General features: G+C 39.1%; 2 protein-coding genes across 3 annotated transcripts in view; one reads left to right on the top strand and one right to left on the bottom strand.

Moving 5' to 3' along the window:
- Positions 1–23,734, top strand: part of LOC127512647 (integrin alpha-L-like) — a 343,148-nt gene that overhangs the window by 249,222 nt on the left and 70,192 nt on the right. The gene's annotated exons all lie outside the window — the stretch shown is intronic.
- The window catches only part of LOC127512658 (segment polarity protein dishevelled homolog DVL-2-like), a 73,369-nt gene continuing 51,384 nt past the window's right edge, over positions 1,750–23,734 (bottom strand). Inside the window, exons 5-15 of one of the 2 annotated variants that reach the window (XM_051893783.1) lie at positions 22,005–22,134; positions 21,658–21,748; positions 20,816–20,885; positions 20,538–20,677; positions 20,378–20,454; positions 20,206–20,273; positions 19,988–20,113; positions 10,450–10,581; positions 3,541–3,717; positions 2,636–2,854; positions 1,750–2,418 (exon numbers count right to left, since the gene is read on the bottom strand). In XM_051893783.1, the coding sequence (XP_051749743.1) occupies positions 1,889–2,418; positions 2,636–2,854; positions 3,541–3,717; positions 10,450–10,581; positions 19,988–20,113; positions 20,206–20,273; positions 20,378–20,454; positions 20,538–20,677; positions 20,816–20,885; positions 21,658–21,748; positions 22,005–22,134 (1,760 nt within the window). In that variant the 3' untranslated portion in view covers positions 1,750–1,888. The remainder of the gene's footprint in view (positions 2,419–2,635; positions 2,855–3,540; positions 3,718–10,449; positions 10,582–19,987; positions 20,114–20,205; positions 20,274–20,377; positions 20,455–20,537; positions 20,678–20,815; positions 20,886–21,657; positions 21,749–22,004; positions 22,135–23,734) is intronic. The other variant, XM_051893785.1, reaches the window with a different exon arrangement.

The following is a 23,734-nucleotide window of genomic DNA, read 5'->3' as shown; positions in this document are numbered from 1 at the left end:
TTAGGTCAGCCGGAACCGGGAACACTTCCCATAACAGCTGATGTACTCGCTACATCATAAGAAGAATGGCGTCTACGCTATTATTAGTCTCTCTGTTTATCCCGAGGTTTGCCGCAGCCTGCCAGATCCAGGCCGTATCCAGATGAGATGAAGGACCTGCATCTAGACATGACGATAACGCAGCCCTGACGTTTCAACTAAACTATCCCCTGCGAAGGCCTCCTTCCTTCCCTATGTATAGATAAAACGTTATCAAAATTATTCCAGTTCGCATAGATCCGCGGACACAACAAATTTTTCTGTATTATGCGGACCAGACAAGTAATTTGGCAATATCACTTTTTAAAAAAGACCAAGCTTCTGCACACATACACACTCACACACACAAACCTATAGACTAAACACATAAAGGAATGGCAAAAATGCATTAAAGGTATTCGGTTTTCAGTAGGAAAGGTGTCATTTAAGCGGCCCCTAAAGTAATAATTAACAATTTTTACAACAGAAGTGATTCGATCAAAAACCAACTTTAGCTCAATAATAATTTTTTTTTCTTAGCGCTGCTATAAATCCAAAACAATCTCTGTCAATTAATTTTCCTGTTGTCACTGTGAAGCTGCTTTGAAACAATATGTATTGTGAAAAGCGCTATATAAATGAAGATGACTTGACTTGACACACACAAACAAACAAACAAACAACAACCGCTCTTTAAACCAACATCATTAAGTAGCTTGCATGTTAAATCAAAATTATCCCCCATTCTCTTAAGAATAGAAAAATGTCAGATGATGTGTTCCAGCTGAGGCTGTTGGCTCCAAGTTGCCTGCTCATTCCAATTTAACACCATTTCTACCTTTCTGAATTCTATTCATCATAAACCCCAATACTTGTCTCAGAGCAGTAGAAGGTATATTAGGTATATTAATTTGGCCCTGAACTAAAACACATACTAAACAAAGAATGTGAGCCAACTGAGAAACACAGGGGACATGCTTAAAAAAATGTGTTGTACATGGACTGTCTAGCTAAAGATATTTGGACTTGGTGTATCCAGCTTACAGAATAAAAAATGTAAAGCAATTACACAGCTCAAATGTTACAAAGAAAAAAAACAAAACAAAAAAAACAAACAAACATAGAAAACCATCAGTGCCTTTAGAAAACACCCGATCTAAAGACTCTAGGTCAGGTTGTCAATTAACTACGGTCTATGCACACTATGGCAACATTCTTATTTCATCCATCTCAGAACAAAGATGAAAATGATATTCTTTTGTTCTATAAAATTATGTACCACAGACCCTTTCTGAACAACACCTGTGAGTAAAGTCGACATAAAACTCCTTGTAAAATATTCATAGACTGTACCACTACTCTAAAACTCTATTTTGCTAAATGCACTGTTGTATTGGTCATTACTTTTCATTGTGCTCAACCAAAAATGCAAACATACACTGCATATAACTACACAGACAAAAAGCAGATTTCTTTGTGAACTCTGTAGCGACTGGATTTTAATATTCCAGACAATGATCTATAGACAATTTGAGCAAAAGTAGTTCCCATCAGCGTACCGCCACTGTGCCTTGTATTTGGAGTATAATCTGGGAGGAAATAAAGTCTTGAATTTTATTCATATTATTAAGTTCACATGAATGTGAACATTATACGTTGCAATATTACCAGTACCAGTGAGCGCTTATTTATAAAAGCACACAAGAAGAATTAAAGAGAATGGAACAATAATCATGGGACAAGCAGAAGGAATGGCTGTTTAATTTTCTGAAATGAACAAAGCATCCTGTTAACTCATGTTGTTTTAGATTTGTGCTTTTTGTTTTCCGTTTCATTTCACATTCCAGCAACATTTCTCACCTTCACTCAACTACATAACATCCACAAAGAACTCACTGGGGTTGCCCATAGCCAGATGGAAGGACTGCCTGGATGCAGTAAGCTCAGGAGGAACAGATCCTAGATCCCTGGTAGGAGGAGCTCCAGGAGGGCCACCAGGTGTTAAAGTGGGTGGCAAGGACAGAAGAGGCGGAGTTGGGAGGGTGGGTAAAGGCCTGCCCATGGCCGGATGAGGGTGGGGGTGCTGTGGCACCATCATGACCATCATGGGGTTATATGGGATTGGGATACCAGGGGGATACGGAGCCAGGTGAGGGGGCGGAACTCTGTGATGCGACCGCTGGCTCAGACTCAGGCTGTGCTCACTCGGTGTGGTGGAACCGTGGTCTCGTGTCCGGCTACTGCGAACAGAGTATTCTGATTCGCTGCCACTGCCAGAGCGGGAGTCGGCACCACCTCCTCCTACAGGGGATTTTTCATCTCGTCCACTGGTGCTCCCACCTCGTTTACTCCCATGTCTTCGCTCACCCTCGCTTCGCGTTGAACCACTGCTACGACTTCCTGTGAGAGAGAGAGAAATAAACAAAGGAAAAGTTCTGTCTAGATTTAAGACTGAAATAGTACATGGAAATAATTTTGACTCATTCAATGACAGTTTATAAGAATTTATTGATTCTAAATATATTATTATGTATTATATAATATACAAGATTATAATAATAACGCATTAATTCTAGATATTCTAGGTGAATGAAGCTAATCCAAAGCTCTCTCTCACCTTCACTGTGTTGACTGCCAGCACTTCCTGGTGCGTAGCTATAGCTGGAGAGCTCATGGTACGGAGGGGGTTGGCTGAGGTAAGGTTGCGAGTATTGATAAGGGAAAGTGTGCATCAGGGGCCAGGGTGTGGCCCCTGGCAAAGGCAAGGGTGCCAACGTGTCCTGGTCTGATGCTCCACTGGAACCATCATTGTCATTCAGTGAGAGATTTGCCATATCTGTGCGAAGAGAAGGAAGAGGCCAACAGAGGAAAAAATCTATTTAACATAAGACAGACCTGCCTACCATGGAAAAATATTTTGAGTGCCACATAGTGGTGCAGGGATGACGTTAAACCCCAGAAGACTAATTCGCCCCTGCTTCTCTTGAGATTTTCTTATGGGGTTTTATGAGTAACATAAAGTTTATCTTATAGAACAAAACATCAAAGTATCATCAAGTTATGTTTACCACAGGCTTTTTTTACTCGTAAATTGAAAAAAGGTTTTGACATCATCCCTGTGCCACTCTATAGTGTAACACTTAGTTCACATGCTTTTGCACCACTTTTGATTTGAATGCGGTCATTTCCCAACATACTGAAAATCAGCTATGAAGAAAACAATACAATCATATATTCTGAAAGCAAACTCATTAGAGGTGAAAAAGGTGACAAAGATCCCTCCAAGGGATGAATTTTTTTTATTTTTTTTTTTTTTTTTAAAGTATCAGCTTTACAATGGATGTATTTTAAATTTTATCACGAGGACATTTGGGAAAAACTAGACTTTTTTTTTTTTTTTTTTTCTCTCTCTACTTCAGTTGTCTTAAACCACAATCACAAAATGTTTACAGGTTGGCAGGTCTGACAAAAGAGTTACGACACCAAAATCATATGATCCATTCGAACATTGATCACACTTACAGTTTTCACAGTCACTGAAATCTCCAAACACATAGTAGCACTGCTCTGAAAAGGTGATCTTGTTCACTGTGTGTCTGATAAAACCAGCTTTCAGGAGGTTACTAGCATATTTACGAGCCTCTCGTCTGTCCTGGAAGCCCTCAATGTGATGATAAAGCCACTCTACCACATCAGAACCTGTACAAACAGAACGAATGATAACGTTGGTTATGTATGTAACTGTGGTTCTATGACTGGCGGAAGACCGCCAGAGGGCATAATTGAGTGGAATATCTTCCTATCCTCTTCCTTTTCGAGAATCTAATATAAAAGCTGACACCTCATGACCTTAATGACGTGTCCGTCTATAAATACCTCCTTGCACGTCATCACTTCCTCCGAGTCCTCTCGCTGGGGAAGACTCACCAATGTTCTATTTCCTTGGCTACAGACCGCCAGAGGGCATAAAAGAGTGGAAGACGAATATCAAATCTTTCAGGAGGGTTTGATCACCATGTATCTCCTTTTACAAATAAAGGATATTCTGAGTCTGTAGGCTAGTATGTACAGAAATAGCAGTCACCACAACTCAAAACATGCAATATAAGAACAACATAGAAACATATGAAATTATATTAAACTTTTACTCAACAATCGCAGTTTCAGTTGATGATGTCCTGATGAGCATTTTTACCCAGTACTGCTGTTCAGCATTTGTTAGGAGCAGAGACCACATTAAGTCTATAAAGCGTGAAAATGTGGACTGTGAGTTCCAGGTCACCACTGTGCAAATGTCTGCGAGCTGAACACCCCGTAATTCCGCCCATGATGTTGCTACTGAGCGCGTAGAGTGACATCTCTCTGGATTAAGCAGGACTTTCTGGGCAGAGACATGAGAGCTTGTAATAACCTCCGTAATCCAATAAGCAAGTTTGTTCTTTGATAAGGGGGAGCCCTTATTACAGTCTGCAAAACAAACAAATAACTGGTCATTAGTTCTCCAGGAAGCCGTCCTATCCACATAAAGACGCAGGGATTTCACAGGACAAAGCTCCCGACACATCTCGAGGTCCACCAAGTGAAATGCTGGTAATACCACTGGTGTGTTAGCGTAATTACTCGACAATACCTTGGGTAAAAAAAGCCGGGTTTGGCCACAATGTCACTTTGGAATCTTCTGGACCCCACTGTAAACATTGAGGGGCCACAGAGAGTGCATGTAACTCACTGATGCGTTTTGCAGACGAAATGGCCATCAAAAAAGTGGTTTTCAAAGAAAGCCATTTAATATCGTCTGATGGCAATGGTTCGAGCAGAAAGACACAGTTTTTCAAGAACAATATTAAGGTCCCACTGTGGAATCATGACTCTACAGGGAGGATTTAAGCAGTTAGCATTTAGAACAGAACACTTAGAACAGAACATTTAGAACAATTTCAGAGTCTGTGGTTGATTGTGCCGTAGCCTGCCGTTCAATTGTGTCAGGAGATCTAGTCTGATCGGTAGCTGGGCTGGCGGACCCGTTAAAAGATTGTGAAGGAGACAAAACCAACACGGGGCTATTAATAACAACGGCTGGTTCGTTACTTGAATGTGACTTAGAACTAACCAAATCATCGGAATTGCAGGGAATGTATATAAGAGACCACTTGGGCAACTGTGGGCCATCGCATCCTGCCCTGGTGAGCCCATTTCCCTGCTCAGCAAGAACCATTCCAGACATTGCGCTGACTGATTGCTCGCAAATAGATCCACGTCTGCTGCTCCATACGTGTTCCATACCAATTGAATTGCCTCTGCATGGAGTTGCCACTCTCCTGACAGAGGTACACTCTGTGACAACGCATCTGCCACCTGATTCTTGTGCCCCTGTATGTGTACTGCTCTTAGGGACAATAGGTGGGCATCTGCCCATAACCAAAGTTTGCGCGCAGCCCGAAGGAGCTTTAACAACCTTGTACCGCCCTGATGATTTATGTTGAATACAATGGAGACGTTGTCTGAACGTATCAACACATGTTTGTGAGTCAACTGGCTCAAAAAATGTTTTAGAGCTAGGAACGCTGCCTTCAGCTCTATATAATTGATATGTTGGAACCAGAGCTTCCCCTTCCAGACTCCTTTCACTCCTATCTGCTTCCAAACACCCCCCCCCCCCCCCCCCCCCCCCAGCCTTGTTGACTGGCATCTGTGGTAATAATCTCCCTCTTCACAGGCGGTGGCCCCATTTTCTGTTAGTTTTCTCGGGTTCACTGCGCACAACAGCCAATCATCTTGGTATGGAAGCACACAAATACCTTCTTGTTGTAAGGGAGCAAGGGCGGCCTGAACAACTTTTGTAAACATCCTTGGGGCCAAACATAGACCGAATGGAAGCACATTGAATTGAAATGTTTTCCCTTTGAAATGGAATCGTAGGAAGCGTCAGTGATGGGGCGCGATTGGAACATGGAAATACGCGTCCTTATGACATCTGCCGTCCGAAGCATACGAAAGGAAAGGAATTTTAATGTTTTATTTAGCTCTCTTAAATCCAATATAGAATGGAACCCTCAGTCTTTTTTTGGAATGATGAAATGATGAAGTACCTGGAAAAAAAACACTGCAAGAAAACAAAACTAGAGGTTTTTCGCATTTCGTGGAGGGAGAGAATGATTGAGTACAGAAAGGCCTTAAAAACTGCTAGATCTGCTTATTTTTCAAATCTTTTAGAAGAAAATAAACACAACCCTAGGTATTTATTTGATACAGTGGCTAAATTAACGAGAAATAAAGCTTTGACTTCTGATGTTTCCAAACAGCACAGCAGTAATGACTTGATGAACTTCTTTACTTGCAAGATTGACAATATTAAAGAGAAAATTATAACCATGCAACCATCTACTACAGTATCACGTCAGACAGTGAATTGTAGTATCCCTGAGGAAAAATTCTATTCATTCGCTGCTATAGGTGAGGAAGAATTGTCTAAACTTGTTAAATCATCAAAATCAACAACATGTTAGACCCTATTCCGACTAAGTTTTTGAAAGAGATGCTTCCAGAGGTCATAGATCCTCTTCTTAATATCGTTAATTCATCTTTATCACTAGGATACGTACCAAAAACTTTTAAGCTGGCTATTATTAAACCTCGTATTAAAAAACACAACTTGATCCTAGAGAATTAGTCAATTACAGCCCGATATCGAATATACCTTTTCTGTCAAAAATACTAGAAAAGGCAGTATCATCGCAACTATGTTCCTTTTCAGAAAGAAATGGTATCTGTTACAAATGATTTGCTCTTATCAACAGATCGTGGTTGTATCTCTCTATTAGTGTTACTAGATCTTAGTGCTGCATTTGACACTATCGATCACAACATTCTTTTAAATAGACTCAAATTATGTTGGCATTAGTGGAATCGCATTGGCATGGTTCAAATCATACTTATCTGACCGTTATCAGTTCGTAGTAGTAAACAAAGAGATGTCATATCGATCACAAGTTCAGTATGGAGTACTGCAAGGCTCAGTACTAGGACCGTTGCTGTTCACTCTGTACATGCTACCCTTGGGAGATATCATTAGGAAGCATAGCGTTAGTTTTCACTGTTAGGCTGATGATACTCAGCTCTATATTTCTTCGTGCCCTGGCAAAACTTACCAATAATGAACAAAATGAACGGAATGCATAGCTGATATAAAAAATTGGATGAAATTTCCTACTACTAAATTCAGAAAAAACAGAGATTCTAATTATTGGACCAAAAACCTCTGCACGTAATAACCTAGAATACTGTCTAACACTTGATGGCTGCTCTGTTAAGTCTTCGTCGTCAGTTAGGAACCTGGGTGTGCTCTTTGATACCAATCTTTCATTTGAAAGCCACCTTTCTAGCATTTGTAAAACTGCATTCTTCCATCTTAAAAATATATCTAAACTATGACATATGCTCTCAATGACAAATGCAGAACAGTTAGTTCATGTGTTCATGACCTCAAGGTTAGATTACTGTAATGCTCTACCAAGTGGGTGCCCTGCTCTCCTCATAAACAAACTACAGCTCGTACAAAATGTAGCAGCTAAAGTTCTTACTAGATCCAGGAAGTATGACCATATTAGTCCGGTTCTGTCAACACTGCATTGGCTCCCTGTTAAACATTGTATAGATTTTAAAATCTTGCTAATTACTTACAAAGCACTAAATGTTTTAGCTCCCCAGTACCTGAGCGAGCTCTTAACGCATTACAGTCCTTCACGTCTATTCAGGCCAGTTGATAATACCTAGAATATCAAAATCAACCGCAGGTGGTAGATCCTTCTCCTATTGGGCACCTAAACTCTGGAACAATCTTCCTAGCATTGTTCGGGAAGCAGACACACTCTGTCAATTTAAATCTAGACTAAAAACGCATCTCTTTAACCTGGCATACACAACACATTATTAATTGATGTTTTCAAATCCGTTAAAGGATTGTTAGGCTGCATAAATTAGGTCAGCCGGAACCGGGAACACTTCCTAAAACACCAGATGTACTCGTTACATCAGAAGAAGAATGGCATCTACGCTAATATTAGTCTCTCTGTTTATCCCGAGGTTTACCGTAGTCAGCCGGATCCGGGCTGTATCCAGGTGAGATAGAGGACATGCGCCTAGAAACGATGATAATGCAGCTCTGAAGTGTCAGCAGAGATTGTGTCAAAGCAGCTTTACAGTGATAATTGGTATATAATTTTTGGCTGCACAGCAGCTCTTAAAGAAAATGGTGTCATTGTCCAGCTTAAGTAAATTCAGTATTGATTCATTCCGTTGTAAGAATCAATAGTTATTAATTTAGTTAATTTATCTATATCAGCACTGGAGTAAACAGTAATGTCATCGTCCAGCTCAGTTCAGTTTGCATACAATGGTGTCGATGCAGGCAGATCAAAACATTGCTGAATATTAAATGTAAAGTGTCCCCAACTAAGCAAGCCAAAGGCGACGGCGGCAAGGAACCCAAACTCCAACAGGTGACATCAGGTGGCAAACGGGTGTTAAAATGGAGAAAAAAAAACCTTGGGAGAAACCAGGCTCAGTCGGGGGGCCAGTTCTCCTCTGGCCAACAGCGAACAGTGCATGATTATGATTCAGACAGCTTTCATAAGTCCGATTGGGATCGCAACAGTCAAAGTATTTATTCTAGTTCCATCTAGTTGAAGATCGTATTCATAACGCCGGTATGGGGCGGTTTGTTGAGGATCTGTGCCACTGGCTGTCGTGTCGATGAGGCCTTCACAGGGGATGATCTAGTTGACACAATCTGCATTGTAAAAAGCACTATATAAATAAAGATGACTTGACTTGATTGCGCAATCCAAACTTGACGGCGCGCCTGGACCAACAGCCCCATAACTTTACCACAGTGACCCGCTATTGCACCAAACGCAGAGAGGTACCAACCAGTTCTGCTTTATCTGGCGAGCTAAGCGAGGCATTAATTGCTAACAACAATTGGGCAAGCGTATTAACAGTCCTCCCTAGACAGGCCAATGAATTGTATATTTTGCCAATTAAGTTGTCCGTCTGTCTACATTCCATATTTGGGCATCTTGGATCCTGTCTTAATGCTTCGTCGGGTGGCACAATTAAAGATGCCACTGCGGGTTCTATTGGAGGCATCAGACCCAACCCCATCGGGCCCGGATCCTCCATTGTTGCCAGCAGACGCAAAACACGATCCAGTCTAGTTGAATGCGCGGATCTGAACGCCTGCGAGAATACCTCTGTAAAATCTGGAGATTGTGGAACCATAAATGCATTAGTGCGTGGCAAAGAATGGCAAAGGCGATTTGTATGCGCAGTTTTGAGTTGTTGGTCTGGGGTTCAATCCTAACCTTGCTAAAGTTGTTCCTATTATGTTCACTATATCATCAGTGTCAGACATATCACTTTGATCATCCGTATTATTATCACTATCAATCATTCCAGGTTCCCTATCTGAAACTAATTGTTCTTCCAAGAACAGCGAGTCTGTGGCTGAATTTTCCCTAGTCTATCAGCCAATTCATCAACTTTACGAGCACGCTCTTTTTTGCCTTTCTTTTGTTTTGGGAGAGGAGCAGAGGCCGATACCTTTCTTTTCTCCATCGTCGCATTGCTAGGGGCAACATACTGCAATGAATGCATGGATCCTCCTGAGCTTCCTTAAGATGTTCTATGCCTATAGGCAGCTCGGACCCTGGTCATGCCCATCATCCAGTACCATCTGCACCTGGCAGAACAAACACTGTGCGGACATAATCTTAAAGAATCAGGTACGTAAATGGAAATACCAGTACCCACACAATTATTATTTTTTTTAATCAGATCCCTGTGGGTGGTTTGGAAAAACCACACTCACCCTATAAACCACTTATTTTTACTAGGTAGTGCAGGGATACAGCTGTCAGAACTTTGTCCTTGATTAGCTGCACTTCATACCGCTGCAGATTCTCAATCTATAGATGAGAAGACGAAAGAGAAAGTGATGACCTGTAAGGAGGTATTTATAGACGGACACGTCATTAAGGTCACGAGCTTTTATATTAGGTTCTCGACAAGGAAGAGGACAGGAAGATATTCCACTCAATTATGCCCTCTGGTGGTCTGTAGCCAAGGAAAAGAACGTCAAAGAAATTTTCCTGCATTTGACCCAATTTAATCATTACCTGATTTTTGACTCTAAAAAGCTCTCAAAAGAGTCAGCAAACATTACAAAATTTTGTGTCTGGTCATTTTTCTTAAATCCTGTCTATTTACACCAAGAGTGAAGCAAACTGTCAAAAAACATGAAGCAAAGTAAAAATAAATATAAAGAAGAATGTTTTCAAATTTAAAAGCTTGTTGGACTTTAAAGTAAAGTAACTGCTAAATGCATAAATGTATATGTAATTATAAATCTCCCTCTCTTGGTCTTAGACTCACCCAGGAATGCATTTGGGATGGTGATCTTTAGCCACATCCTGTCTCTGACTTCCAGTCCAGAGTCAGGAGAGGCCATGGCTTTAGCAACCGATGCCATATCAGAATGCAAGGAGAGAGAGAACTCATCAAACCCTACAGGAAAAGATAAAGATGGTAAAGGCTGAGTGCTGCCACATCCTTCCAGATTCTGACTGTGATAGGAGAAAGTATGGTGAAAATGGAGATTTAAAAGGGACATTAGAACAAAAACATTAGATTTTTTTTTAAAAATCTGCTTTATCATACTGTAATCTTCGCAACTCAAAACTTCTTCTGCAGTCCATAAAGACCATTTATTAAAACTAAGCAGCAAAAAACAACTAATTCTGAAATCTGTGCTTTTTATGATGCTAAAATGCGATTTTAAAAAAGTTCCAGATTTGCTGTACATGTTTGTAGGGTTGATAATAGGGATAATCCGCAGGTTGGGGGGCCATGAGATGGATGAGATAAATCATTATAATGTGTTGATTTTAAGACACAGAACTCTCATTTTACACTAAGACGTAATGAATGTGCGTTAATCTTTAATTTAGTTTTCAATAGGGCTGCACAACGATTAATCGCGATTAATCATTTGCAAAATAAAAGTCGGTGTTTACTTAATATACAGGTGCATCTCAATAAATTAAAATATCATGAAAAAGTTTTCTTTTTTCTTTCTGTAATTTAATTCAAAAAGTAAAACTTAAATATATTCTAGATTTGTTAGACAAAGTAAAATATTTCCCAACTTTTTTGTTTTCATTTTGATAATTGCAGCTTGCTGCTCATCAAAATAAAAAAAATCAGTATCTCAAATTATTAGAATATTTAATTTCAAGTTCTATTAAATTACCATTCTCAGGGTATAAATACTGGGTTTAGGTCAGTAATCCCAACAGCAGTCATGGGAAAGTCTGCTGAATTGACAGTTGTCCAGAGGACGATCATGAAGACCCTCCACAATGAGGGTAAGCCACAGAGGGTCATTGCTGAAAGAGCTGGCTGTTCGCAGAGTGCTATGCCAAAGCATATTCATGGAAGTTGGCTGGAAGGAAAAAGTGTGGTAGGAAAAGGTGAACAAGTGAAAGGAATGACCGCAGGCTTGAGAAGATTGTCAGGCGAAGCCAATTTAAGAACTTAGGAGAGCTTCAAAAGGAGTGGACTGAAGCTGGAGTCAGTGCATCAAGAGCCACCGTACACAGATGTCTTCAGGAAATGGGCTACAACTGTCACATTCCACGTACCAAGCCACTTCTGAACCAAAGACAACGTCAGAAGCGTCTTACCTGGGCTAAGGAGAAAAACAACTGGACTGTTGCTCAGTGGTCCAAAGTCCTCTTTTCAGATGAAAGTAAATTTTGCATTTCATTTGGAAATCAAGGTCCCAGAGTCTGGAGGAAGAGTGGAGAGGCACAGAAACTATGTTGCTTGAAGTCCAGTGTGAAGTTTCCACAGTCAGTGATGATTTGGGCTGCCATGTCATCTACTGGTGTTGGTCCACTGTGTTTTCTGAAGTCCACAGTCAACGCAGCCATCTACCAGGAAATTTTAGAGCACTTCATGCTTCCTTCTGCTGACAAGCTTTATGGAGATGCTAATTTCATTTTCCAGCAGGATTTGGCACCTGCCCACACTGCCAAAGGTACCAAAAGCTGGTTTAATGACCATGGTGTTACTGTGCTTGACTGGCCATCAAACTCACCAGACCTGAACCCCATAGAGAATCTATGGGGAATTGTCAAGAGGAGAGACACCAGACCCAACAATGCAGATGACCTGAAGGCTGCTATCAAAGCAACCTGGGCTTCCATTACACCTGAGCAGTGCCACAGACTGATTGCCTCCATGCCACGCCGCATTGATGCAGTAATTCATGCAAAAGGAGGCCCAACCATGTATTGAGTGCATAGAAATGAACATACTTTTCAGAAGCCTGAATTTCTGTTTAAAATTTTTTTTTATTGATCTTATGAAGTATTCTAATTTTTTGAGATAGTGAATTGGTGGGTTTTTGTTAAATGTGAGTCAAAATCATCACAATTAAAAGGACCAAAGACTTGAAGTACTTCAGTCTGTGTGCATTGAATTTATTTAATACACGAGTTCCACAATTTGAGTTGAATTACTGAAATAAATGAACTTTTCCACGACATTCTAATTTATTGAGATGCACCTGTATGTATGTATTCTGTGTATAATAATTATGTATATATAAATACACACAGATACATGTATAAATTTAAGAAATATATGCATGTATAAATAAATATATATTTATATATATTTTATTACATATAAATATCTTATATATAAATATAAAATTTTTCTTAAATATATACATGTATGTGTGTGTGTGTGTGTGATTATTTATATATACATAATTATTATACACAGAACACACACATATATTACGTAAACACAGACTTTTATTTTGCAAACGATTAATTAACAATTAATAAAAAAATAAAAAAATAAAAAAAAAAATCAATATATGTACTTGCTTTTGCTTTTTCAGGAGGAGATATTTTTTAGAGCTCATTTAGAGCCCACAACATTATACAGTAGTGTTGTCTTGATTTAGCCCAATCTTTACAGGACCTGGTTATGTACATACAGTTACAGTCTTCGATTAGATCATATTTAAAGGGAAAATAAGTAGTCTTAAATAATAATAAATACTGTATATGTCCAAACGCAAAACCTAATGCATGCAAGTAATTATGACTGAAATTACAGTAATCAACATTTGAAGTGGATCAAAACCTTTCATCTAAAACCTTAGGACAACTTATTTGGCCCTAGTTGGCCTTAGTTGGCCCACCCTTTGCAGCTCAACAGCCTCAACTCTTCTGGGAAGGTTTTCCACAAGGTTTAGGAGTGTTTTTTTGGGAATTTTTGACCATTCTTCTAGAAGCGCATTTGTGAGGTCAGGTACTGATGTTTGACGAGAAGGCCTGGCTCGCAGTCTCCATTCTAATTCATCCCAAAGGTGTTCTATCGGGTTGAGGTCAGGACTCTGTGCAGGCCAGTCAAGTTCCTCCACACCATACTCGCTCATCCATGTCTTTATGGACCTTGCTTTTTGCACTGGTGTGCAGTCATGTTTGAACAGGAAGGGGCCATCCCCAAACTGTTCCCACAAAGTTGGGAGCATGAAATTGTCCAAAATGTCTCGGTATGCTGAAGCATTAAGAGTTCCTTTCACTGGAACTAAGGGGCCAAGCCCAACCCCTGAAAAACAACCCCACACCATAATCCCCCCTCCACCAAACTTTACACTTGGCACAATGCAGTCAGGCAAGTACCATTCTCCTAGCAACCACCAAACCCAGGCTTGTCCATCAGATTGCCAGACAAAGAAGCGTGATTCATCACTCCAGAGAACACGTCTCCACTACTTTAGAGTCGAGTGGAGGCATGCTTTACACTACTGCATCCGACACTTTGCATTGCTCTTGGTGATGTAAGGCTTGGATGCAGCTGCTCGGCCATGGAAACCCATTCCAAGAAGCTCTCTACGCACTATTCTTGAGCTAATCTGAAGGCCACACAAAGTTTGGAGGTCTGTAGCTATTGACTCTGCAGAAAGTTGGTGACTTCTGCGCACTGTGCGCCTCAGCATGCGCTGACCCCGCTCTGTGATTTTACGTGGCTTAGCACTTCGTGGCTGAGTTGCTTTTGTTCCCAATTGCTTCCACTTTGTTACGATACCACTAACAGTTGACCGTGGAATATTTAGTAGTGAGGAAATTTCAAGAATGGACTTATTGCACAGGTGGCAACCTATCACGGTACCACGTTTAAAGAGTTCCTGAGAGCGACCCATTCTTTTACAAATGTTTGTAGAAGCAGTCTGCATGCCTAGGTGCTTGATTTTATACACCTGTGGACATGGAAGTGATTGGAACACCTGAATTCAATGATTTGGAGGGGTGTCCCAATACTTTTGGCAATATAGTGTGTGTATATATATATTACACACACACACACACACATATGAAGAGTTTGGTTCTAAAACGCGATAAACGCCATTTTTAAAAAACATTGAGTTAATGCCAAAATCAGTATTGTATCTGGTCGGTAATGAAAAGTAAATTTTTAATTTTACTCAAAATAAGATATCCGGCGTGTTATTCGGTCATGTTTTTTACCCTTTCTTTCCAAACCGCAACAAACGCCAGTCTCCCTTCTCTGCAGAATGCGATATATCCGCTCAACCAATCACAGCGCACCATTCCACGCACTGTAAACAGTAATGGTGGCACTCTGAATACACACAGCATCCTAGTTTTCCTTATCAACTTTGTACTTTGTGATCAACAAAAACAGAAAAATGAATTATTTTGACAGCATTGATGAACATGTGGTGGTTTCTGCGGTGGGGAAGAAACGTAAGCCATCGAAATCTAAGCCGTTTGACCAATAATGATTAATTCTCAAATCTGGCATTGCTAGTGTTGATTCTAAACATCTGATAGAAAAAAAAAAAAAAAACATAACATGATTGCTATTTGAATGTTTGCAGTATAGCGACACCCCTGGGTAGTTGCAGTCAATTCCAGTGTACTCGGCAAATGTGTTGTTTTTATTTTAACCATGCAGTGGTGCCAGATTCTCTTTAATCAGTAATTACAAATGGAGACATAATTAATTTATAGCATTAACAAGATGACCCGTTGAATTCATTTTGGGAGCAACGAAAATGTATTTTTAGTCCAGTGCCTGTATATAAGATTAGTATTGACCAAGTTCAGAGACTGTCATATATGTGGATCAACTTACTTTGTGTATTTTCAACAGTTTCAATATGAAAAATACCTTTTACGTTGATTCAATGGATTAAATGCATTTTAATTGCATTTTGGAAAAAAACATGTCATGGATTTATTGCATTTTGGGGGAAAAAAAAAATCAGTTTTTATAATAAATCTTTGAAAATCAAAATCTGGATTTTAATTTTTAATGTTATTATAACCTAAAGATGCTATGTGAAAGTTTGAAACAGAAAATAGTGGTTTTCATCTTGCCACTTTCTTGGTAAAAAAAAAAAAAAAAAACCTTTTTACTCAAATTAATCAAAATGGATTTACAGCGTTTTGGAACCAAACTCTTCATATAGATATATAGATAGATAGATAGATAGATAGATATAAACAGCTTCACAAACAATCTTTTCAAACACACAGTATAATTAGGCTACTCCAATTATCACAGAAGTATACAAAAGTTTATTATTCATATATAAATATAAAAATATAAATTCATATATAGATGTCTACGTTACTGATCAAAATAGAATAAATCCCCTTTTGAAAGAAACTGGGTGCTTCAAATAACGATCTCAATTATATATATCGATTAATATCGATTGCATTGTTAAGCCACTAGATGGCAACAAATTGCTGTTAAAAACGTATCTATCATTGAATAATTTTTTGTGAAGTCTTCATGAATTAAACTTACAAAAATATTCTGTTTCACCTGTCTGGATCTTACATTTGTTCAAGCATCTTATTTCTTTGTGCCAGAATGGCGAACGAAAACTCAGGGATCGTAAATAAAAACTTCAGAAGCGTAAATGAAAACTGTGGCAACGCATTTGTAAGTACAGATCAGCAAAAGAAAGAGGAGAAAACAGTTAGCAAAACATGCAATGTATTAAAAACAAAGTCAAACATTTTGCCTGCCTTTTTTTCAGTTTCAAAGACATTTTATTCAGTTTCAATTTATATTTTTATTAGTTTCTTAAAACTCTACGTTAGTTTTTATTGGCACAAAAAAAAAATCCACACTTTAAAGCCTTGTGTACACCAGGACGATTATCGTGCGCACTTATCGCCGATGTTTAATGTCTTGTGACTAAACAAAGGGCACCAATGTGAGTGTGCGCACCAATGCGTAAAACGCCAGGTGTAAAGGCGCCATTTTTTAAAAAAAAAAACGCCTCGGGTTTGTTTTTTTTATTTTTCGTGCCGCATTAAAAACTGGCCGATCAATGAGATTGGTGCTTTTGTTCACGTGCCTGGAGCTGCTGAAGTTACAGTAAAACACAACTTGGTGGCGCTCAAGCACAAAACGGTCTTGCTGAGCACACATTGATACATAAAAAGACGACGACGAAGAGGAAGTAAGTAGACAAAGAAGAAGATGCAACGAGGCAAGATGAATGTAGAGCTGCTGGTCTCACTGGTGTCTGAACACGAAGAACTTTATGACACGCGCGATAATCGTCCCGGTGTGCACAAGGCTTAAGTCATTAGAAGCTTATGAACAATTCTGTTGTGGCTAGGTGCAAGACTTACAAACCTGTAAACTGCGAGAGCTCAGTCATACTTGCCAAGGTTGCACTCCACTTTTATTAATGTTTTTTTACAGCTCTAATGCTTATCATTGATTAAAAAAAAATAAATAAACAAAAAAAGTCAATTATAATAAGATCATTGTAAAAATGAAATTATTTTCGCCTACTGAGTCATAGACTAGTTAGTGTGTTTCGATTTCCCCTCGAGAGGCTGCGTGACCCTCAACAGCACAACCTTGTTACTGTCAGCACATTGTGCATTATATATTATTGTCCATTATCACTGTTCACCACTACAAGGTGATGATACACAGGGCAACTTTTTAAGTAATGTCAACAGGCAACCTGGTGAGAAACAGGGCAACTAATTAGGGCAACGGACAGTTGGCAGCAACCAATCAGAGAGGAGCAAATCTATTGCCAACCCAATAAATACTTTATTATAAACTTGTTAGGCAGTTTATTTCAACTTTTCAAATATTTCCTTCATTTTTATTAAATATAAATGCCTTTCTGATCTGATTTGTGATAGGAAAAGGGAGAAGAGAGAATTTGGCAAAAGGCGGATTCCGAACGGCACGTGGCTGTAGGGCTACTTTCACGTGCCATACGCCCTACAGCCTAACCCACTACAGACATTAAATAGAACGTGTCTTTTTAGTATTTAACTGAAAACATTTGATGGCTAAATTACAGCCTACACACTTTAAATTGGAAAACTGTTTGTATTTTAAGCATCAAATGAGGTAAATTCCCTGTTTTGGGTTGACACATGACAACTTACCAGTGTAAAAAGATATAAGTTCATGCTCATTTTCTTCGCTCCACCGCCGCTGAGAGTTGTTTACATTTTTCTGAAATCTTCAAGCCGGTCACATGATCGATTGCTAGCATTCTGATTGGAGGAACTCAAAAAATTGCCCAGGACAGATCTAAAGTATCCAAATAGAAATTTGTTGGTCATTCTCAATGGGAAAGTGCCCAAGCAACATTGCTCAAAAGGTTGCCCCATGTATCATCACCTTTAGGCTACACTAATTGTAATAGAATAATTTTTGCGTTTTGATGATTCCATAGCTTTTTTTGTTTGTTTGTTTGTTTGTTTAAAAAAAAAAAAACCCTGCTATGTGTGCTGTGCTATATAGACAAAAATAATTTCATTTTATTTTTCAAGCTTCTAATGACTTAAAGCTTCTGAACTCTTGCATTGTGTAGGCATTGATTCCATAAACCAGGTAAGTGACAACGTCAGGGTATGTGACAGGTGGTAGTGCTACTGGGTCTTTTGTCCATTCTGTAGCTGGCAGGTCGTACGGGTCGATGTCGTTGATGTCAAGCAGGTTCTCTAAATAACACTGCTTGTGTCTCTCCCAGTAGAGCCCCTTTCCTTTCGCTTCCTCCTTCTCCATTTCTTTCCAAGAAACTGCGCCGTATCACAAAAATGCAAACAAATATCAAGCTGCTCTATCTCTGTCGCTATTTCTCTCGGTCTGACTGTACCATGGCAATGGATATCATATCCTTCTAAAATGACGACGCCTTCCCGAAATGCAACACAGAGTGAAAACATTGTGACGTAACTCCTAATTCTCTTAGTAAGCATGTTTCAAGTTTTTATGGACATATTTCACATACTCTCGGTGTTCTAAACATGAACCAGCACCGTGTATGACATAGGCTATATGTCCAAATAAGGACACTGACTACGTTTACATGGACAGCAGTAATCCAATTATTGACCTTATTCTGAATAAGACAATACTATGATTAAGGTGTTTACATGAGTTGCTTTTAGAATATTGCTTTCATGTTATAGTACATAGATAAATTAATGGCACACGTCATTACGTCACCATGCCACGGCGTCCAACGTTCCCTACAGAATTTCACGTAACAACATACATTTCGTCTTCGTTATGGTACCATATACAATTTTAGGTGTTTCATTTTTAATTTTACAAAAGCTTCAAGTGCAGTTAATCATTTGTCATGCTATACGTGCTTGAAGCCTTGCTCTCTTGTTTTCTGTCAAACAGTTGACTGTGTTTGTATGTGTCCTGTCGCAAAATGTGGCGAAAACTCCCACACGATGTTAACCGTGTGATTAAGGTCTGTACATGTCTATAACGCACTTTAATAATGTGACTAAAATAGGAATACTCCACATGTCTGTTTACTTAGAATATGACTTTAGCCAGATTAAGGTAATCAAAAATCGCTGTTTACATGGTGTTTTTTTAATCAGAGTATTGTCTTAATCATGTTAATATTGGAGTATTGTTGTCCATGTAAATGTACTGACTGATGCATCTGTACATCTGATCATGAACGCGATGACATGAGGAATTATTCTGATACACAGAACACAGTTTGCATGCACCCTCATAATGTGAATATAATGGGATTTTACCTCATGAAAACGCAATACTTCGATCAAACAAATGTGACTAAGCTCATAATCGTAGTAACGATAATCGCATTAAACTGGTGTACGTCGATTTTAATCGTAATAAATAGGCATGTGAACATCTTAATTGCATTATTAACGTTACCGCTCTGACCAAAGTGCGCATGTGCTTGGACATATGCGGATGCTGTGTGTTCTTCACACAACAAATCGCTAAACTCTGTCAGTACAACTCGCTGAGCAGTCTCTGCTCTGTATCTTCGTCCAGACGGTGTGAAGAACGTGACGGCAGCGTAGGCAAACCCGGCATTGCGATGTTCATCACGGCGCCGAATAATATCCAGTACGTCCATAAAAATGTATTTTGAATTTGATGTGAGTAGAAACAATGGCTGGTAACATGCATCATGTGTCTGTAGAATGAGTGTGTTGCAGTACTGTGCTTTATTAGTTGTTTTCTCCCCTATTCCCACCCTCTACTCTCCCACTTTTCCACTGCTATACACGCCCATTTCTTGAGACTTTTTCAATTCAAAGGTGTGAACGACCAGGTTAAAACAGCCCATTTAATTTAATATTTTCATTAAAAGGTCACAATGAGGGTGGAAAAACTATTACTGCTAACTTGCTGCATGTAAACACGAACACCACTTTTGTGTCTTAAACAACTTTCATAATAAGGGGTGTTTTTTGGGGTATTATTTTATCGAGCTTGTAAATGCAGTCAAAGAAAGAATTGAATAATGTAAGGGACATTAGGATTTAGAGAAAGAGAGTGAAAAATAGAGTGAAAGAGAAGGGATTACTCTCAGTCTCTGTAACAGATGAGCTGGAAGAGATGGTGCTGGGAGGGTAATTAGGGTATGCTCCAGCAGTCATGGCCACAGAGTGAGTTACCCACACTGCAGGGTCAATGGGCCGAATTGGCTCATCTAAAAATAACAGGAGTAAAGTTTACTTCAAGAAAGAAGTTTAGTTGTCTATTACATCTCAATCAATACTTTTATAATTCAGCATTACTGACTGCGGGGCAGTGTGAAGTATCCCTGGGGCGAAGGGTCCCAGCACTTAGCCACAGTCAAGATGATGGGTCTGCAGCAGAACACACATAAACACACACCCAATGCAATGTTCAAACGTGACATTTTACCCCAAAACATTAAGGACAACACTCAAGAGATGTTTGTAAGACGCACCCAGGTTTGTGTACAATGTCTCTCAGCACCTTCACAGCATCATCATTACTCATGTTCTCAAAGTTTATATCATTCACCTGCAGATGGAAAGAGACTTTATAATGAACATCAATATGACAAAAATAAGAATGAACAGATAAATGGAGAGAAAGTGTAGCACCTGCAGCAACATGTCTCCAGGCTCTATTCGCCCATCCGCTGTCACGGCTCCGCCCTTCATAATGGAGCCAATGTAAATGCCTCCATCTCCCCTCTCATTACTCTGACCAACAATACTGATGCCCAAGAAATTATATTTCTCTTGTAGAGACAGAGAGCGAGAGAATTACATCAAATCCATGCTACATATAGCTAGTATGTGTTTATTTTATTAAATTATGACAAAAAAGACAAAAAAGTTTTTTTGAAAAACCAAACATTGTTACACATTGAACTCACCCATGTTGAGAGTAACAGTAATGATGTTGAGTGACATTGTAGAGTCGGTCACGCTGCTGAATGATGATGCCTGAAATAACACCATAAATAAAATCAATTTGAGGCAAGAAATGGTAAGTATTACATAATGATATTATATTCTGGAATTTACAAGTAACCTGAATTTGCAATTTAACATTTGATTAACAGAGTGCATACACTTTCTGTTTATTATATTTATATACTGACAAGTACAACTGAGAATCTAACCCTTCCCAAAATATACTCACAGGTCTAAGAAGGTTTGTCAATAAATAAAAAATAATTCAGAGATGCAAACAGGTAAGGGGGAAAGAAGGTGAGAACATTGCGTGGGATGGGGGCATGCTCCACACGGAATTTTTTTAAAGATATTTGCTTTACATGCTCATTTGCTCATACCTATATATATATATATATATATATGTCCAAAAAAAAAAAAAAACATTTTACCAAAATCAACATTTGGTCAAAATCTCATGTTATAATAGATGAAGTGCTATGGAGGCTATTTAAGACAATATTGGCTGATTAGACGGCAATACTGAGCTGAACTGCAAACTGCTTGCCCTCTCTCTCTTCACCGTCCCCACATCTCAGACCTAAAATATTACCCTTTATAGACAGTTTATAAAGTAAAGTGTAAAGGAAACACTGTACAGTACTTATTGAAACAACCAGTTCATTATTTACTCTTTGTAAGTAACCTTGTAAGTAACCTTGTACCCCAAGGTTGTTTTGGCTTAGAAGAAGAAGAATAGAAAACACTTAATATTTCACAAAACTGTACACAATGAACAGTTTAAGAGTCGATGCTTGTATACCCGTTCTCGTCTGGGTGGCCGCTGTTTTTTACGCCTGCGGTGTCTCTTTAACAACCTGGAGGCTGTACTCTGTTCTGTAGAACTACTAAACCTGCAGAGAAAATTGAACAAGACATTAAAACAAGTAAAAGATGAAAAACAAACAAACAAAAAACTAGTGGTATGTTCTACGCCATTCATTTATAAAATAATGCCAATTTCAAGTAGTTGGCAGACATTATTATATCTTTTGTTGGTGGTGGTGGTGGTGGGGGGTTGCTGACAGACAGCTGCTGTCAATATCGGTGTTCTAAATCCTCTAGAAAACAGATCGGAGGTACTACTTTTTCCAGTTACACATTGTGTACCTGCTCATGGTGTCATCATCATCTGAGTCACAGAAGCTGGTGGTATCCAGTTCACTGCTCATCATGGTGGAGGAGCTTTCATAGCCTGCCAGGTGCCGTTCTAACCGTGTTTGACCATTCACACAAGACCCTGTAGAATCAATAAAGCAATAACCAGGTAATTTCAAAAACAATAATTTGGTTATAACTAGATTCAGACTTATTAGCATATTTATATTGCAACCCAGTGTCATCAGAACTCATTCACTGCATTTCACTGGCATTATGTAAATATTTATGTTTATAAACGAAATAAATGTACACATTTACAGTGGGCATAAAAATGCTACATAGCCCTTTTGCAGCTTTCTGAGATGTAAAAAATGAATCCAAGTAAAATCATGTCAGATCTTTTTCTTTAATGTAACACTGAAACCAACAAAATTCAGTTAACAAATAGAAACTTTCAAAAGAAAAAAAATAAAATAAAATTACCTGGTTGCATAAGTGTGCACACCCTTTTTATAATGTGGCATGGTACTCTGTTTGGAATTAACCAATTACATTCAAACTTTTACTGTGAAAAGTAATCATAATCATCAGATAATCATCATTTCTATGATGCTGATTAACGTCTCCAGAGACATTGTGTCAGCTACGCTGCAGGAAGTCCTCCCCTTCTCGGAAATTCCTGAATTCTTATAGAATAACACCTGTTAAATTAACTGGCCAATTGTCACGAATTATGCAAATTGTATGCAAATACTGACAGGCTTACGGGCAGTATATAATGCGAAGAAGTGACAATTGCTTCAGAATCACGACTGAACGCTTGCCCAGCTGATCGAGCGGTGAGCACGGCGGCTTACACAATGCCTCGTTCCCGCCTCTATTCCTACTGCTGCTGCTATTGGTTGGAATTGTATTCGGAGATATTCAGTACACAATAAATTAAGCACATATGAAATGCACATAGGCATGTACAGCGTCAACAGCTAAAAGCGGTAACAAACTGTGCCCAGAAGCAATAAGTAATTAAAGCTGCAAGCAGCGATGAAAGGGCCCTCGCACCCAGGCTCACTGCCACCCATTGGCCTTAGGAAAACAGTGAACAGTGGGTGACATGCATGCGAGCGAGTAAATACAGAAGAATTACGACAAAGTCATTTCAAAGTGCCAGACCTCCTGCTGCCAACAGGTGGCGCTTTGACAGGTGGTAACCAAATATTGTGATATAGATGGGTTCAGGCCAGAAATATTATCAAACGTGTGAAGTTTGGAGCAGATCGGATATTGTATGCCTGAGTTACAACAACTTCCTGTTTCGTGGCGTTAATCGCATACATTAGCACTTAGCCAAGGTTTGCGTGATTTAACGTGTTTCTAGCATATTTGGTACTTTGTGGCATATTGAAATGTGTTTCTGGTAGTGAATTACAGTGTAAAGCATGTCATTTCCTGTTGCCAGCAGGTGGCGCTATGACTAACTGAATATTGTCATATAGATGTCTTTAGGTCAGTACTCTCATCACACATGTGAAGTTTGGGGCACATCGGACATAGTATGCCTGAGTTACAACAGCTTCCTCTTTTATGGCGAAACATCAGATTTTGTCAGGCCGCCACGGACACACCCTTCAGTGAAAATTCAAGATCTTTGATATTTATCATCGCTAAGGTCTTAAGATTAGACTGATAACATATGATGTTGATCTGGTTAAATCTCTATGAGGAGTTAATCACAGTGTAAA

Source organism: Ctenopharyngodon idella, chromosome 5 (assembly GCF_019924925.1).
Source record: "Ctenopharyngodon idella isolate HZGC_01 chromosome 5, HZGC01, whole genome shotgun sequence".
NCBI lineage: Eukaryota > Metazoa > Chordata > Actinopteri > Cypriniformes > Xenocyprididae > Ctenopharyngodon > Ctenopharyngodon idella.
The sequence above is the reverse complement of the archived record's forward strand: the minus strand, read 5'-3'. Positions and strand labels throughout refer to the sequence as shown.